This window comes from Anas platyrhynchos, chromosome 8, assembly GCF_047663525.1.
Source record: "Anas platyrhynchos isolate ZD024472 breed Pekin duck chromosome 8, IASCAAS_PekinDuck_T2T, whole genome shotgun sequence".
Lineage (NCBI taxonomy): Eukaryota > Metazoa > Chordata > Aves > Anseriformes > Anatidae > Anas > Anas platyrhynchos.
In genome coordinates, this window is record NC_092594.1 from 33,852,698 (window position 1) to 33,872,129 (window position 19,432).

At 45.2% G+C, this 19,432-nt stretch overlaps 1 protein-coding gene across 6 annotated transcripts in view; it reads right to left on the reverse strand.

Annotated features, from left to right (window-relative positions):
• The window catches only part of LRP8 (LDL receptor related protein 8), a 167,750-nt gene that overhangs the window by 72,151 nt on the left and 76,167 nt on the right, over positions 1–19,432 (reverse strand). Inside the window, exon 1 of one of the 6 annotated variants that reach the window (XM_072041416.1) lies at positions 2,794–2,839. Within the exon in view, the coding sequence (XP_071897517.1) occupies positions 2,794–2,839 (46 nt within the window). 6 annotated transcript variants of the gene reach the window in all.

Consider the following 19,432-nt stretch of genomic DNA (forward strand, 5'->3'; position numbering starts at 1 on the left):
GCTGAAATGTCAGGATATCCTCGTGGACTGTTGGATCTCTTTGGTTTTCAGACAACTAAGGACACCTTGAAGTAATGAAAGGGAATATTTAACCAATCGCTGAATCTGGCCACATTTTTTTGACGCTGCCATCTCAGCAGGCAGTTACATTTATAGAGCAAGATGAATCGGATCACCTCAAACAGCCGGCGCTCTGACACAGACCACGTTCCCTTTGATACCCCACATGAAACCCATTTAAAACATCATCTCCCTGCAATTCCTGAACCAACCTCAGCAAACGGTGACCAACCTCCAGGGGTGCAGCCGGAGGCTTCAGGACTCCTTGACGCCCGTGTTAGAGCAACCAAATCAGAAATGTGCAGCTGCTGAGGCTAAGCTCGCCTCTCTGATCAACCAAATCAGATCAATTGGATTAAAAAGGCATAGGTATCACTGGGATTTTCACTGCTATCAAAAGTACCAACTTTGTGCATTTTAAATGGTAACATGTACGCTCTGATTTCAAATTTTTTAAATGCAGTTTTATATTTACCATCGAGTTTAATGGGAGGAAAATGGCAGCACCTAATTGCTAGCTGTGAAAAGCTATGGAAAACACAGAATGCTACAATTGTATTTTGTCCTTCTGTATGAAAATAAAGTGACATCAACAAACAACTACAAGACTTTGTTGCTGTAATCAAGGTTAAACCCTGAAAATCTTTTCCCCAACCTTTCCTCAGGTCGCTGCCAGCATTTCAGACTTCAGGAAGGGGCTGTATGCTCAGGAGCTGCTCTGCTTCTTTCCAGATACACCAGTCGGTCTAACGAATGCTGTATCTGTCCCTACAAACTGTTTCACTAGTAGTAAGAATAGTAATTAAACTTTCTGTTAGTAATTCCAGAAGTGATTTCAAGCACAAAATGACACACAGATTGGTGTGCTCCTTTGAGGACATTCAAGGACTATATGGCATACATCTTAGGTATGCCAGACAACTTCTCCTTGGGAGTTTGAAGGCTTCTGCAGGACTTGGCTTCATCTGGGGGAGCTTTGTGGTTAGGAATGAGCCTGTGAGCTGCCTGACTTCACAGGAACATCCGCTACCTGAGATTGTCCTTCAGCTTTCTAAGTTTTCATTTTATTTTTTATGATCCATATGCAAAGCTCCGGTGATCTTTTAAACTGCATAAAAACAAGTTTTGTGACAGTTTTCTCATTGTTCTTCAGAAGCCCACACTAATTCAAGTCTCTGGGGTTTAAAAGGAAAAAAGGCAAAGCAAAACCAAGCTCCCAAGCTCCCCCTCCATTCTACCTGTAAAGTGGAAAATCGTGCTTCTGTTGAGGAAGGGTCAGATTTTCCTTTCAGCACCTTCTATACAAGACCAGCTTTGCTCAGAAATGGGCTGACAGTCACCTCTGGATGCCATCAGGCAGCCTCACCACAATGTGGCAAGTGACAAGGAGGCTGGCAAGTGTACAGACAGGGTCAGGCTTCAGAAAATGTCGTTTTTTATTACAACAAGATTATGTTAGGTAGCACTGCTCAAAGGACTATCAGAAAGCTTGCTCCTCCTGCTTAAGAGAGCAGAGAACATGACACGGAAAAGACATGCACATCCTCAGTTACAGGGACACCGAGCCAATAAGCAACAGGCCAAAAGTCATGCAGGAATCCTGCAGTGTAGCCAAGGAGCTGACCCATGTCTTTCAGCCCTGTCTGCTAGTGGGGTATCTCCAGCCCGAGACAAAATTCCCTTGTAACAGGGGAAAGCAACAGCCACAGCTATGAGTGGAAGTCGAGGGTGTTTCCAGAACTCCACCCAGCTGCAGTCGGGACCTCTTCAAAGGTTTGGTATGTCCCAAGTTACTGCTTTGTTTCCAACTATTTCTTTGACTAAAGCTCATCTGGACTGACTCTGGCTGTCAGAAATGCCAGCTTTGTCTGCTGGCTTTTATTTTGCTTCCTTTTAACAAGCAGCAAGAAGCAACAAGAAGCACTGTTGCAAGACGCAAGATCCTGGCTGGCACTTCACAAGGAAGGCCATTTGCAAATTCCCCAAGAGCCGTTTCACATTTTTCTGTCTGACCATTTCTTGGAATTAAACACTAGGGACCATGTTTTACACCCTGATGAAAAACCTCCAAAGTCCATGAATAATTATTGGCCTTGGTGATCTCTGTGCAAAACTGGACGCAGATGTTTTTATGACACTCCATGATGTGTGCTCTTAATGTCGATTTTATAACCCTCAGCCTAAGTCAGTTACGTGCCTCAAGGAGGCAGCAATAAATACTGCTGTTTTACAGGACAGCCACAGAGATGTGAAAATGTTCCGAGATAGAAAGGTGAAAACAGTAAAAACAAACAAAAAAACACCCCATGCAACTCCCCAGACTCTGAATCTTTGGGAGTGATCACAAGTGCTGGACTCAGGCTGATCCCATGCTGCAGTCCCTGGTGCTTGAAAACCCTTGATATCCCCAAATTATTCACAGCTATCACGCTCCATAGAAAGGTTAGCGTAAGGCATTTCTGGAGATCTTCAACCCCTGGCTGCACATTTGCCACTTTGCTGCTGGAGTTTGCCCCTGCACAGTAGCCTGCGTTTTGCAGCCCTGGCTGCTCAGCCAACATGGGCTGCAGCAGCAGCAAGCTCCAATGCCAGGAGCAGCGGTGACTCCAGCAGGCACTTCTGGTGCTGAAAGCACACCCAGCCCGCAATCATGCTGCTATCTCAAAAATTCCAGAAATTTCCTTAAAACAAAACAAACAAACAAAAAAAAACAAACACAGAAGAAATACATACCATTTAAGCCCCATCTTACAGGACTTGGCATGGGTCCAGGCTGCATACTGTTACTGTGTGGAAAAACAGTAACCTGATATTTACACCTGCACACTCCGTGTTTGCAAGCGCAGTAAAACACACACATATGACACTCCTATGAACAAGCATTATACATTCCCCAAACGTGTTAATTGCTAGCAGCCCAGATATCTGACCTGTGATATAGATTACCCAGCTCTAATGACATGCTGAGAACACTGCAGAATTCAATGCAAAACTCACAAACCATAACAAAATAGAGGAAAAAAAAAAGAAAAAATAAAGTGAAGGCTCTTGAAGAGTCAGATCAATGACCTAAATCCCATACTCAAAGACTCGATCTTCTCAGAAGCAAAACGATCCCCTCTGCTTGTAGGAAAAGAGGAGAGGGAACACGAGAAGAGCAACAGGTCTGGAGTAACGGAGAAAGCATCGCTGCCTCTGCACACAAATCCTGGTGGGTGGCTGGCAGAGAAAAGCTATGCAGGAGATGCTGCTGCTGTGGGAATTACACCTACAGCAACACTTGATGCTGCTGCTCTGCTGCCAACAGCTGGGGAAATAAAGCGGGTACTTTGCTTGCTTCTGCTCTGTTTATTTACTAGAAGCTGATCACATTTTATGACACTTCTGCACACGATCCAGTTGCCTAAAATTGGATCAATGTTTGCTCTTTTTCCTCTCTCCCTACTTCAATCAATAAGTTGCACAATGAAAAAAAAAAACCACAACAAATACTCTATACAGTTAGAAAAACCTACACACCGCGTCTTACCTCTCAGGAAAGCTACTATACTCTAATTAAAATAGCCGGTGCACAGTTTTGGAAGAATAAATAGTCGATAACAGTGAAAGGAGAAGGGAATTTTCTAAAGACTTCATCCAGTGCTTTCAGCTTTCTCCTCTTTTTGTTTTGTGTCTAAGCAAAATCATGCCAGTTCTGGGAGTAAAAAAAAAAAAAAAAAAAAAAAAGATTCCTTGGACAATAAAAAAAAGTTTCTCTTCCTGAACATTTCTGAGCATGCATTCATTGTCTTGAATTCTTCAACCACTTCAGAGAGTAAATACAGAAATGGAAAATAAAAAGTAATAAACAGTATGTAACAGAGGAAAAAACACACTAAAAAATGTGTCATAATGCATGTTACTTATGTTATACCAATAGGAACAGTATAGGAACCCGAATTAAGTGGACAGCAACTCATCAGGATGTCCAAGATGATAAAAAATAATGTAGGCCCCAACTCTTAATGTTCAGACAACCCAGAGCCACAGATGTGCACGGGTGCTCCCTGGGCACATCCTTAGGCAAACACCTTTCTTACAGCTCTGTGCTACCTGCTCTCTAAAGACAACACAAATCACATCTGAGACCGCGGATTACTAATTCATCAGGAATTCTACTTTTTAAGAGCACTGAATCACAGCTCGAGGAATTGTAGGGAATCACACACAAAAGCATTTCTGCAAACGTCTCCAAAGCCAGCATCGTTTCAGACTGAACAGCAGGTTCATCCTCTGATCCAAGTCTGTTACGGCGGAACGGTGCCAAACAAACGTCTATTAATATTCTGCCAGGAAGCACGAGCGGGTGGGCTCTTACATGGCTTGAAGTGAAGTGGTCGGGTCAGGAGCTGGCCATCGGTCACGCCAGCCCTCCGTTCAAGCACAAACCTCTTCACCCATCATCGCCTGCTGTCAAACGCTTTTGTGCATCGCAGTATTAAATGCGAGTGCCCCGGGGATGGGAAATGAATGGGCACAACATGGAGATTATGATGCGTGCAGCACTGCCCTTTAACCTGTTAACAAGTATGACCAAGCTCGCTTATTCTGGGCTCTCTAATAATCATCAAGGCAAGAAGACATCAACAGCTACTGTCACACTGACAGGGCCTTCAATGGCAAGCAGGGTTCGGAGGTCCACAGGAAACACAAGAAGGCTTTGTCTTCTGATGGGAAGAACAAAGCTACCATGTGGTACAGAATCACACATGCAATTAGTCAGGAAAGTTAATTCAGGAGAAGCAGATGGTGGAACCAATGTCAACACTTCCCGTGGGCACGTTTCCCCTTACTCTGGGGCTGCTGTGAACTGAGGTCATGGGGGAGCGGCAGGCAGCTTGCTGGTGACCCAGGCCACGGCACTGACCATCGTCACCCTTCATCTGAGGCACCTGACTGCTCTCACCTCGACTGGGACAGCTCCTGGCTCTCAGACACCTCCTTCCCTCCATATCCACAAGGCAGCGTTAACCTCAGCGCGCCCAGAAGGAAAGCGAGGCAAGGAGACAGCCTTGATCCTGGTCCTGCTGGGAGATGCTGACGGGGAAAGGAATTAAAAACACTTCATGTGGCCCTTACACCGAGCCTCCCCTCTTTTTGCTCGATTTGCCAGCCAGTGAGATGCCAGCTGCCACAGGAAGCACTCCCACAGCCCGGTGACGGCTCACATCGCTCCGAACTGCTCTACCCATCTGCAAGGAGCAGCTGCTCCTCCCTCCGCTTCTCAGCCACCAGCCCTGCAAGCACGGGATGGGGCCGAAAGGCTTCTTGTTCGCTGCTGAATGCACAGAGAGTGTAAAACCCAAACTGCAAGGACCACACAGAGAAATACAATACAGGAGACCCTGGGATTTGTATGACTTGAAGGTAACAGCTTTCAGACCGAGTCAGCTCCGCTGTTCTTGCTGGCCGGCACCGCAGAGTTCCCTCGCCCAGCGCCTCGTGGATGTCAGCGGTGCCCAGGTGAGGATGTCCGGAGCCTTCAGCTAAGCCACTTGATTGAAATAAAAAGAACAACCAGCAGTCAGACAAACCACACGTACGTTCCAACCTCTACAGCTGCCAAACTGTGCAGCCCTCAGTCCGATCTCATTTTCTTCAGAGCTCCTGGCAACCCCTTCATTAAAAGGCATTATTTACAGCTTCCAGGGGCTCCAAACCCGGGGACGCGCCTGCTGGAATTTATGCGATTACGTGCAGTCGGTCCTGGCGACAGGCCCTGTCCTGCTCTCACATTCCCCTGCTCCCACACAGCTGCCCCTATCCCCATGGTCTGTCCGTCTGTCCATCCATCCGTCTGTCCATCTACACAGCACTCGGCTGCCATGGGAATGAGCAGGAGGCCACAAAGGAGCAGCGAGATGCTCGCCGGAGATGGAGGAGTGGAGAGGCGATGGTGCAGGAAGGCCAAGACAAAGAGGAACCAATTTGCCGCTGCCTCTGCACACAAACAGCCCTCCCCCTTGTGCAGGGAGGTGCTGATGAAGAGATTTCCCTGCTGGAGAAAAGCAAAGCCCCTTCCAGCCGCATGTAACCAGGCTAGGTGGACGGAGCCTCCTGCCTCTGGTCCAGCGCAGGCCATCATTAGCGGTTTGGGGTGATCCATCAGTAAGGAGGTGAGCCACAGCCAGAAGCAAACCCAGAGGAAGCGTGGTTTAACTTCTTAATGAGCAATCCCCTGCCACTCGTACGGCAGCACCAGCTGCAGACAGATCCGCTCCACGTTCAGGAGGAGTTTTTCTTTTTCTACTCCATTATTAAGCAGTCACGCTCATCAGCAATTCCCTTGACTTTGTGGGAAGAAAGCATTTTAAAACATACATTAGAAGGTATGACTGACAAGCATAACAAAGTCTGCAGTTCAAAGACAGGTTTCCAAAGGTGTTTTATGAGAATAAAGGAAATGAACTTCTATGGAACCAGGAACTTTTTACTGCTTAAGGAGTCCCACATGAACGCTGCCGAAAGATCAAGTACCACAAGCCCAAGACATCTCCACAATCCTCACAATGCTTCCTACTACTTTTTTTTTTCCATGCGTTTCTCAAAATTTATTTATTTTTTTTATGAGGGCACTGACTTACCTGTGTCTTTAATGAGACATTAAAAGGAAAAACCTCCGCAAAAGTAAGCCACTATCAAAGCCTAACAGCTTTCTTCCAGCAATGCAAAAGTGGATTTGGGCATATTCTCCTGTGGTTCATTCACAATAGGACGGAAAGGAAAAAGCAGAGAACAGTTCTTGCATGATGCAGAAGCAGCTCTGCAGATTTCAGCCTGTAATTCCCAACACCCAGCCCGCCTGTACCGTGCCCTCAGCTGGTGTGCAGAGGCTTATCTGCTCCGCTTGCTGTACTCACTCTGCCTCAGATTAGCTCTAAAAGCTTCTTTTGCCGTAATGTATCGCAATGGTGCATTGGCATTACTTAGCTCCAGCCTGAAACGTGCAGCAGAAGAGGAAATATTCACCATAAACCCAGCGCCACAGAAGTTTCTATCATTTTTAATTATCTTAAAGTCTGCTACATCACTTCCACTGGCAGTACCATGCGGCTACTGCAGTGGTGCAGTGACTGATATGAGATCCCAGCTAACCAGGATGCTCTAGGAACTAAAAGCAGCATCAGAAGCTAGAAGGGAAATTCAGGGGTGAGAACTTTACCTCCAGCATGAGGAATACTATCCCCAAGGTCAGCATATCAGAAATTAAGGAATAAACAGAGAAATCATTTTTGTATCTTCCCCCAAGCTGCTGTAATTAGCAGTGCAGGTGAAAACCCTGTGAAGGCTGCGACTATGAGGCAGAGATGAAAGGTCTCGTAACAACCAAGCCCTGGCCAGCCCATCACCACCAGCACTGGGACTGGGGAGCACTAGCAGAATTTAACTTCCCCTCTGCAAATGGTTTCCAATCACCTAACTGTTACCAAGACGACTCCGGCGAGCAGAATACCAATTACCTTCGGGTACCACGGCAAACTCCAGCGCTGACCAGCCCTGCATGCAAATTTCAATCACAACCATTTAAGTGGCAACTGTGTAAACAGCAGAAACTATTAAACTATCACAGGAGTCAATGGTGCTATAGTCAGGAGAAATGTTACTGGAGGCGGCAACAAAACGGAGCAAAAGGAGGAGGAGACACAGACATAAAAAAGTTCAGCCTCGTAATTCACGAGTGCCAGGCAAGGGCTTCTCATTCCCTAGGAAACGTCACTTTTTAATTTGACTTCTTCTTGTCCTGGATATCAACTGTAAACAAGTCCCAGTGTAGGGGCAAAGCTTTGTGTGCAAGAAAGTCAGGCGGCTTTGGGTGCTGAGAGGTGCCCGGGAATAAACCACACCGGAACGGTGCATCTCCATCAGTTAATTTCTGGGGAAAAAAATAATATATATTTATATGTTTGTCTTTTGCCAAAGGCAATCTTAGAACTCAGAGTATTAAAGAAATGCTCTGGATGCAAAAACTGTTCTGCAAAAAAGCTGATAAACAAGGCACAGCAGTAGTTTTGTTACCAGACTGTAAAATTCGGTAAATAGCTTCAGCAAATAAGACTGTAAGGATTTAGGCAACAGAACTAAGAAGTTTAAAAACTGTGACAAGCTCAGAGATTAAAATCTGAGAATGAGGGGGGAAAAAACATAATCAAAGCTGAACTCTTCATTACAGCAGAAGAAAAATTATTATTATTATTATTTTTTTTTTTTTTTCTTTAATCCTGGCAGAGCATTTTTCACTGAAAAGTCCCAAACACTTCGCAGAGTTCCAGAACACTGGAAGCAGATCTTCAGAACTGGACCAGCGGTGTCCTCAATTTCAGGCACCTAACAGGTGCCCAGACGAAGCCCTGCATTTCGGAGGGAGCATGTGGAAGTGGCTCCTTCTTGAGAGCAAACAGTGGGGCAAGATGAATGAGAAAGGCAGAAAGGAGGTAAGTGAAACAAACTGCTCAGCTACCAGAACTTTGATAGCCATTTAACTTATGTTACATATATGGAAAAAAAAATAAATCTTTAGGCTCCATATTGTTCCAGCAAGACTCCAGAAATCTGCCTGACAGGAGGTCTGGACCCCCTGGCACAGCTCTGCAGATCCCCCACACAAAGGAAACCCTGCTCAGAAGTCTCGCTGCCTGTCTACAGCTCACATAGCTGCTTGGATGTTGCTAAGTGTTCACACACCTTTTTTTTCCTCTTTTACTGATACTTTATCAGATTCTTGGCTACAAGAGGATTTACTGATTAAAGTATCAGGAGCAAGCAGCTCAGCTGCAGGGACGCAAAGGGAAGCACTGGGAGCGTGACAGGTCTGCTCCACCTTTCCTTTTGGTGAGGTGAAGTCCGTTCTGCCAGATTAATAAAGTGAAGCTTTTAACCAACAATTCTCATTCTCCTGCCAGCTTGAATTACTGTCAGACAGTCTGTATGACCAGGCAGGAGCCTCTGTAAGACTATGATAACTTGCCTGGTTGGACTCTGGGCAGCTACAATCACTCGAGACATCGACTCCATGGAGGACATGGGATACGGCCCCCCTGGATCAGCCCACTCCTCGCCCAGCTGGGAGCAATTGATTAAATCCTACAAGAATTTATCTCAAAAAAAATCAAGAGACCTCTCTTCATGCCTGTGCATCACAAAAACTGCATGTTTAATGGTATATGAATGTTCAGAAAAATATTCCAATGTCTTCTAGAGCATACCATGTATTTTGCTGGCTGGCCTGAAAACACCGAAGAGTACTAAGCAGAGAGCAGCAGACCATGGCACACGCTCATCAGAAAGTCTTCGATGTTCTGGGTCAAATCCACATCAGAGACTGAAAATCATTTAATAACGAATAAATAAATAAATAAAATGGAGGTCACTGGATTTCAATTGGACACTGAAAGCAGCAGAATAGTTTCCCAAATATTTCCCCAAATTCTGGAGCTTTTGCCACTCATGCAAGGAGCGAGGGAGAAGCAGTTGTGCCAGCACATGGTGATCATCATGACAGTAACGTTGGATCCGAATGACAAGAGAAAACACAAAGGGGTCTAACTGCCATGCTGGGCTCCATGAGCACAGCAGCACATGGAGTTTAAGGAACATGAGAGCAGGCAAGGGGCATTCCCAAACAGCCATCGGTCCTAGTGACAAGGAGCTGAACCCGCCGTGCCACACACACCAGCCTCCCTCTGCAAATCCTGCAGCTCCTCTAGTCTGTGGCTTATCTTGTGTGATCTCCAGAGCTGGGCGAGTTAAGAGTTGGTTTTGGAACAAATTTGCTGAGCAATCAACTCTTCCTTGGCGGTGACGTTATCTTTAAAAATAACACAAAGCCTGGAGATGCAGAACGGCAGTCTCCCAAAAGATCACTTCCAACCACTCATTAATGTCAGAAGCTGCCCACTGAGCGGATGAGCCTAACCAGAGCCAGGTGCAATTACCATGTCGGGCTTTCAAGGGGCTGAATATCTCAATCAGCAGGATATTCAAAACCTGCCAATAGCTCTCACCATCTTTTTGTCTTTGAATCAATCTGGCAGCTCACTGAGGTTATAAACATCAGAACTTTACTGGGTCTTTCAGAACTTGACTTCCCTTTCTCTCTCTTGAAACGAAGAGCACTTCAAACCAAGTTTTAAGTTTATGCCAGGCAGTACGGTCTGGCCACATCTCTCACTTTCATCAATCTCACTTACGCCTGGTTTCACAGGACACCACACATTACAGCAGTACTGAGTCTAAATGGAAAGCTCGTAACCACACAAGCTCCCAGGCAGATGCAGCTGAGTGCCCTGCCATGCTCTGCTGCAGTTCCTGGCCAGTGAAGTGAGTCTCCACCAGAGCTCCTGGCTACCTAGAATACGGGAAAAGAAACTAGAAATAGCTCCAATATCAATCTGCATTCAGAAATCAGAAGTGCTTTACTGTTGTAGTGAGCGCAACGAGCAGCTGAGAGCTGGGGAGCTCGCTTTCCCACTTGTTCAACAGCCTCAGACCATAAAATCTGAAGTCTCTGCTCCTGAGGAGAAAACATGCTGTCGAGTAATTAGCTGGAGCCCTTCATGGAGTTTCTGAAGTACTAAAGCCAAAATAAAAAATAATGGTTTCAACGTTGTCTTGAATAAAAGATCAACATAAAATCTGCTGTGAGAGCACTCCTCATATTCGGGGCAGCCAAGTGCGTGCTGCCAGTCGGCACTGAAGCCAAAGCAGTTCAGTAATGAAACACTCAGCGATGTAGGGACATGGAAGGAGTGCAGCCAGATCATCTCTCACCCTACAACGGTGAGTTCTTCACCTGCAGGACCACAAACTGGAGGTGTTATGGATGCGGGACGTTTCACATCCCCTCTGCAAGTCAGTAAGTGAAAAACCAACATCAAACATGGAATAAATACAGCAGGAAAATTCTGAAGGCCGAAGTTTCTCCAAACGGCTGTATGTGTAATTATCTTCTTCCTTGACACAGCAGCCACTGCCCAGCAGTATTTTCTCTTTTGATGGACAGAGACACTTGTACGCCCAGCAGTAGTAGGTAACAGACTGATCCATCCTCCCCGCTCTGCCTCAGGATTTTCACTTGGAGAGAGGTGGAAGGGAGGAGTGGGCTGGCACAATAATTATCAGAAAGGGAAGGGGCACACGCATGAATGCACACAACCTTGCAAACTTTCTTTCTCTCGAGAGAAGAAGCATTTCAAGGATGTGAAGCTGCCGACACTTTGCACAGCAAAACCACTTACAATGTTTAAAGTAAGGTGGCTCCTTTCCCCTACCTTGTGAAGAACGTCCTGCTTCTCACAGAGCTGGCCCCGTTCTGGTCTTTTTTTTTTTTCCCCTTTCTTGGCCCTAGGCGTGTGGCAGCTCGTTACGGAGATAACATTTCACTTAGCTCCTGGGTCAGCCAGGTCCTGTCATACCATTCAATTGGCAGGTGAATTTTAAATGGGTCAGAACTGATAGTAAGCTGTTAAAATGAGAGTAAGCTGATTGTCCCTGGGAATAGAAAAGCACAGAAGGGACTTTCAGAGTATTTGTGTCTGCAGATAACCTCGGTTATGTAATTGAGCTGCCTTACACTGATACCCCGTGGAAGCAAGTAAGCCAAGGTTTGGTAACAGTGCATAGCTGTCACCAAGGGGTAAACGTGGTGAAAATGTGTTCAGTGCCTTGGAGAACTTAAGGAACCTCAGGCTGTAAGGACCTCTGGGCCCTCTACCCACATCAGACCCCTGGCAGGGCAGGGTTGTGCCTCACATGGTCCCTGCAAGGCTGCTGCAGAGCTAACGAGGACAAGCCACGTGTCTAAGGCTGCAACACATGACAGTGCCCAAATCCAAATTAAGGACTGCTAAAAGTGGACCTGTGGTTTGCTGGCAGTTCCCCGAAGACTATATTCAACTCCTCTACTGCCACGTGCAGCACGTACAAAGGTACAAAGCTATTTTGGAGAGAGATGGATCTATCTATAAGCAGTCGCTTAAAGGTCTTCAAGCTCCTACCTGTTTTCTGTGAAATCACAGAAACCAAGTACTTTACCCTGCTGTATTACCTTGACTCCGGCTCCAATAAAATGCAGGCTCAAGGTTTAAATCAAGCCCTCATTGTCCTCTCCACAGGTCATCCCATGCCCAACAGAGACCAGCCACCAGTATTTCTAACAGAAATGACGACGGCTACTGCCTGCTGAGAGGCTACCAGGCAAAACTGCGTCCTTTCCAGAAACCCTAATTGACCTAAATCCAGGTCAGAGGACAGCGTCCTCCTGCTTCCCCAAGCCACACTGTGCTTCCACAGAAGAGCTTTACTAATGGGTTAACCTAAACTTCTAAATAGCAGAGAAATAGAAATCTGCTCTGCAATTATTTCAGTTTCAGGCCTGTCCTCAGAGACTCAATATTACCTAAAACCTAATAAAGCATTCTGAGCAAACACCCGCATACAAAATTACAATTTGAAATATTTTTTTCCATAGCCATCAATAAGAGACCACTTAAATTTGATTTATGTAAACATAAAATTGTGGAAAACATGCAGCCTACAGGGATATTTCCATCCCGTTCCCAACCACCACCTTGAAAAGTCTATTTTTTTCTGCTTTATAAGAATTCATTCTTAAAGCAGAATGTTTATATCAGTTTTTATTAGTTGTTTTCATTGCTGTTTCTCAGTGTGATGTTACTGCACTACTTGCCATGCTGCAGAATCTTTTCTATTCATGCAGCAATGAGTCTGTCTGGGGAAAGCTTCAGTCTGCAGCTTAGCTCACTGAGCTTATTATTAGCTTACATTTTGGTGATCGCCTTTTAATCATCATCAACGTTTTCATAACAAGAAAATTTAAAAAATTAGCAATAAACACTAAAAAACTGCCCTCTAACCACTGCACTGCCCCCGTGGCCTCTACCCTCTGAGAACCCAGGGGTCCCAAGGAAAAAATCCTAGCAGGAGGAGGAACAACAAAGCACACCCACCCCAACCCACCGCTCTGCTCTTCTGGTGCCATGCGTTGCCACCTCCAAGATGCAGAGGTTGGAGGGATGGATTGGAGCCACCCTCTGCATTCCTCCTCCTGTGCCTTTCCTTAACAGGATTCGTATAACCTGCTGGTGGAAACACTGCTCTCTGCAGGGACAAGCTCCTGGCATGTAGCTACACCCCAGGTGCCTGAGCTGAGCGCTCTGCTGACAGCCAGATGCATTTGGCAGCCTGCACGTGTCCCAGCTGGATGCTCCACAGTGCTGGACAGAAGCAGGGTGAGATGTCATGCCTGCACTGCAGCGCTTTGCCATCTATATTATGACAAGATAATAAATCAAGAGTGTCGTAACATCACATTCAAACAGTGACAATGCTTTCTACCCACCCCCCAGGCACCTATATATCACAACCCATCTTCCAGAACGTGTCTGTCTGTAATTTTACAGATTTGAAAGGTCAAAACTTTAACTACATTTACTTTAATGCTATTCATATATTATTAAAACCTTTTAGGAATCATCTGCTTGCTCCAGGCCGTCCCAGAGGGCTGGCCAGCAAGGGCAAGCTAGCTGGGGAATTATTATGTATTCCATGTCAAGGACAACAATTCAAAGTCGAGCACAGAGGAGAGAGATGCTAAATAAGGCAATGCCTTAATATTTCTAGTTTAGCTCTAAAATAACCTGTTTTTAAGTTCATGTGTATTATAAACCCAACACTGGAATCTGTTATTTGAACACCACAGCCCTTTATCCAAAAGTTTTAGGATGCTCTAGAAACCTTCCCACATGACCTGTGAAGAACTGACAAGGAATCGATCCACCTGCACACGGAATTCATCAGCTTCTAACCTATTTGTGAGTGGCCAAAGCACTGATCCGTCTATGGAGATGAAATAACACTGCAGTCATCTGAAACTCTGAGTAAGATTAATCCCAAACAGCCAGGCCTCTCTCCTCCTCCAGCTCCGTGTTGAAGACCTAGCACCTGCCACAGCTTTACACCCTCTTTGCCTGGGGAAAAGGATGAGAAAAACAAACATTTAACAGCAATTCCTGAAGCAATATTTTTTTTTTTGAGACTTCCTTTGAAGATTACTAACTAGTTCATTCCCGATTAGTTTGAAAGATTGAATTGAAAACAGCAGAAGGCAGCATGGCAAATTGGATGTTGAGTTTAACCAAAAAAACAGTGCCAATTTTTCAGGCGGTGCCTTATCCGAACAGCAGCACAGCTGCTCACAGGTACAAAGCTCTGATTTACTTACAAGCACATAGGTGGTCACTCTTTATAACGCTCAGGTATCTGTTACTCCTTACTGATGCAATGTTTTTCAGTATTGCCACCTAAAATTATCCTTTAAGGTTGAGTGGACAAGAAGAGCAAAATTATGACCCCAAGATGCATATAGGACATGCAGAGAAACCTCTGCCCCCGCAAGGCTCCCATACCTTCCAGCACCCTGCTAGGCAGTTCAGCAAGGCCGTTCTCCTACAAGCAGAAATGCATGCTCTTCCTTGAATTTCCAAACCTCACTCAAATGGTGGCACACAAAATAAGTCAGTACCGAGGGCGTGGGACTACATGTCTTCATGACACCCCATTAAAAAATTTATTGGGGTCTTACAAGTCCTGCTAGCTTGCCACCATTCCGCAGCACTGGAGGCAGTAGGTGGTTTGATACAACCAAACACAAGCAACGCATTTCATTGTTAAAAATTACTTTTAAAAAGAGCTGCCAGAAGCCTCAGCCTAGTGCTAATGGCAGCAGGTATTTGAGCAAAGGAATCAATTCCACTGGAAATCCGGAGCAATCCAGGGAGACCTGAGCTTAGTGCTTAGAGCTTAGTGCTTCCTCACCCCCTTCAATGGGCGCACAGTGGTGTGGTGCTGAAGGACAAGGGCAGCCAGGTCCAGGTGCAGCAGCGGGCAGCATTAGTGGAAACAGTATCTGAAGCAGTTTTCAGACCACACAGAATATTTGACCGTCCTCTCTTTCATTTGAGATTGCAGACAGGAATTCTGCTCCTCAATAAGAAAACCTTTCTGACAGCAGCGAAGAATTGGGAAGCAGCTGGTATGCCTTCCCCGACCCTAAGCCCAAGGGAGCAATAGCCACCACTCGGTAAGCTGACCTTTTGACTGGGCGTTGCTTGAATTACTCTGGCACATTCACCTTTTCAACCCATCTCTTGCTTTCGTTTTATCTTAATTTATTGCCTATTTCACCAATGTGCTCCTCTGGTGACCTGCATATAAACAAGTCACTTAGACAAATCAACAAGCAGCAAGTCTGTCTCTTGGTTCAAACAGCTCTGTACTTATCCTGACATCTGCATAGCATTTTGGATTAAAGTCCCTCATTTCAGATAACATCAGGTAAGACCTGGGATACATTTCCTTCCCATTTGCCTTGCAACATCTGTAAAAATCAATCACAAAATAAACAAAACCATTACTTTATAGTGCTGGCTGTTTTTCTCCGTTTGGAATAAAAGACCTCAGCATCACAGCACGTGGAGCCACCCTAACAGCCATGAGGACAACATAAACCCCCTTCACTGCTCCATCACAGGTCTGCTTCTAATGGCACAGCCGAGGTTTCTCTAAAGCCTTAAAGCTCCAAAAGCAGTTTATTTCTTCATGTCACTTGAGATGACATTTTCCTGGAAACACCTCCTACACCAACGACAAAGCCAAGCACACCAGAATCATTCCACCCCGAAGAACAACCTCCCCTTTTAAGGCTGGCATCGAAAGCAGTGACTGAACTGCCCCCTTTAGCTCCCAGGGCATCCTGAGCGTTGGGTTGATGGACACCTCACCAGCAACGGCTGCTGCTGGCAGAAATGATGTCTCCACTTTCATGTTTTAAGTATTAGTATCAATTATGAATTCTTGTACACTTGCAACACATCGTGTTCGTTCAGCTGTACTTGGAAAGCAGGAATTTGATCATTAATCTGGAATCAAAATCATAGCCATGTATTTACTGTAAAGAAAGACAGCAAAGAATCTGGTACTAAAGGAATGAAATCAAGCAAATAAATGTTTCACAGAAAAGACCAGACCAGCAAAATCATCCAGCCTTTCTGAGGCACAGCTAACGTTTGGAGCTACTCACTTCTCTTCTATCCCCTGCACATAGCACACAGTACATGCTTGTGGTTACGTACTGGGAGTTCTGGTGTTGTACATGGCAGTGAGCATCTGAGTTTAAAATATGACCCAAATAGCTACAATAAATAAAACACAATGAATTTCAGAGTCTGTTAGGGTGCACATACAGACTGTCTCAGGTTGTAGGTGAAACACACAGGAAGCTTCTGTGGTCTGTTACCTTCTTTTGCATAATGAAGAACATTTGCTCAATGGTAGAGCACCTCAGCACACGATGAACAAATGTACTGGTGAATCTCCACTGACTTCAGTGAGTTTTATTAGATCTAGATCTCAGACTTGCAGAAGTGTGAACAAAATACAAATCTTGTGGTCTCGGTCCACGCAAGCAGCCCAGAGAGTCCCTGCTTTTATCTGACTCACATCTCACCAACTTTAACTGAATCACTTGGCCTCTCTTCATGGTTTCCCATCTTTCATGTGGAACATTAATACGTACTTCACAACCCTGGTTAAAAAAAAACACACGCAACATTATTTAAAGTTTGCACAGTGCTTTGAAGATGAAAAGGACCATGTTTTGTGACTAACAGAGCTTCAACACAGAGATGTGGTTTATTTTTGCTCAGGAAATTTCTGCCATTTAGTTCTGTTTGAAGAACTTATTTATCTGAAGAAAAATCTACTGTATATATATAAAAAGTATTGTATTTAATAACATCTAAAAAGAAGAAAAAAAAAAGGAAACCTGGCACAACAGGAACAGATCCTAGACATTCAATGCTGGCAGGACCAGAAAGCTGCATTGTCTCTCCAAGGCCCCCTGGAGGTTTACGGGATCCCTGGAGCAATCCTACACATCCATGACACAAATCAGAGCTGGCAATTGTACTGCATCAAAACTCTGAGGCTCCTAAGCTTTAAGAAAAGCTTGACTTCCTCCCATTTTGTGCTTAAGGCAGTAATGTAGTAGTCCTTGCCAGCACAGTCAGAACCTCACCTACTGGTACCAAGAAAGGCTTTGTCTAGATGAGCAGTTCTTACTCTTTTGGCAGGTTCCACTTCAACTAAGCTGTGTCTTCACTTATCCCTGTAATACAGAAAGCACACACTGCAGGACATGACCAAAAGGAAGAGCTTGTAGGCTTTGACTTCTTGCTGGTCGAAGCTCCTGAAGACATATAAAAGCTGGGACCTGAAGAAAGGAGGTGATGCAGATCTAGGCTCGCCTGTTGTTTTCACACGCTGACCCATTCCTGCTGCACTAACTGCCAACTTTGTGCTACTCGCGCAAAATATGACATTGTGATTTTGTTTTTTCCTTTCTTTTGAAGTGGGGGGTTGCTTTTGTTTTGTTTAATTTGTTGTGGCTGCTGGCATGTGCGAGGAGAGCAGCATCCCAGTTACAACAGCCTCGGAAGCAGGACTCATTGTGTTGTGACGGGTTGCTCAGGGCTCTCTCTACATTTTTCCATTTCCTTGGCAGAGCTGCAAGCAGTACAATGTCAGAAGACAAATTACAGAGGCATTTACTCAGTTCTGGGGCTTGTCGTTTGCTATTCAGCCTTGACCGAACTGGCATGATGTACTGAGTGTGCTCCACTGCTTGTGGGACAATTTTCTTGGCACTGCAGAGAGACCTGTTGTCATTTTTGGACAAATGCACTGGGCTAAACCTATCTAAATATTTTAGGTCACAGCCCTAGTCAGGGCAAACCACCGCAGCTTCACAGGAATTAGAGCTGTTCCCATTCACTGCCGCTGAGGATCCAGTCCCTTAACCCTGGGCAAGTTCAAGAACAGGAGTTTTAAGACAAAGCACTATTTCTTCAGTTTTATTTCTGCAGAAGCTTTCAAAGAGTCACGACTAAAGCTTCCAACACCATCACCAACCAGCACAGGTCATGCAAAAGCATTGCTTTAACTTTGCCAGCCCATCGGTAATAGCAGCATGCGTTACGTGCTGTTACCAGCTTTATCTGCAGAATCGCCCACAAGTCAGCCACCGTACAAGCCACACCAGGGCAGGTTTACCTCGGAAGCCCACTTCATATCCAGTAATCTGAGTGTCTCCCACACCTCACAGGGTGTTAATTCTCCTTCAACTGTGTCACTTTGAGCTCTTGTCTCCCTGAGGCACGTAACCTCCCCAGTCACCTCTCCCTGCTGGGTCAGGGGTCTCCTGTTTCATCAGAGGTATCAGCCAAAGCTCCTGAGCTGGCTGAGAAAGGACAACCCCAAGCAAAATCCCTTCAGCTTTAGTACTGAAGAACAAAGAAATAAGGGAGCTTCAGTCTAGATGCCACAGTGCCTCCCCAAAAAAATCTTTTGAGAACAAGACGTATTTTAGGACACAAACAAGGTAGCCAGTGGAGCCCTGAATGCGACTAGAAAAGGTTTAGGTGAGAAAGGAAATGAGAAGCACATTTATGGAGATGAAATGGATCAGCTCCACTGTGGCATGTGCAGTTCTACAAATCTCAATTTATCTGTGCTCCCTTAGAGCAGCCCTGTGTTCATACCCACGTACAGAAATCCCATCAGGCATGCAGCCCTGATGCCAGGAAAATATATTTCCTTAAATATGCAGCACTATCTATTATTCACTTCAAAGCCTTTCCTAATATGCTATAAGGTTCTGGAAATTATTCTTTAAACTATTTAATTCGTTAAATGGTTGGGATACTTTCCTTTCCTTGCTTAAACAAAGAGTTCATCCAGTGGTTTTGCTTTAATGATTATTTGTTTAAGGTATTAAGTTGACTAGTAATAGACATTGCAGAGAGAAAAAATATACATTGACTAAATTTGTATTAGTTAAACGAGGCTTCTGCACCAAACATGGAAACATAACGCAATTCTGCCTCCTTTTACCACCACTTTGATGGATGGTGATGTTAGCTAACAGGGGTATCACGGAGGAGGAAGAGCCATGCATTAGCACAACACAGCGGTGCATAAAGGCTTCAAAACCGGCCGCATTGCTGGGTGTGGAAGCAAGGAGGAAGAGCTGATCTTTGTGAGGTGAAAAAGGCATTACAGGTTATAAGAAGAAACAATCGAGCTGGGGATTCACAGTCAGGATAATGACCATGGGCTTTTTTCTCCCAGGCTGCTGCCTGTACATGGAGAGGCTCAAAACTAGCAGTGTTCTCATCATCCCTAAAGCCCTCCGTAATACCAGCGTAAGAACTCTTTTAAATCACTCTGATCGTGCAGGGATTAGGACAGAACTCAGCTT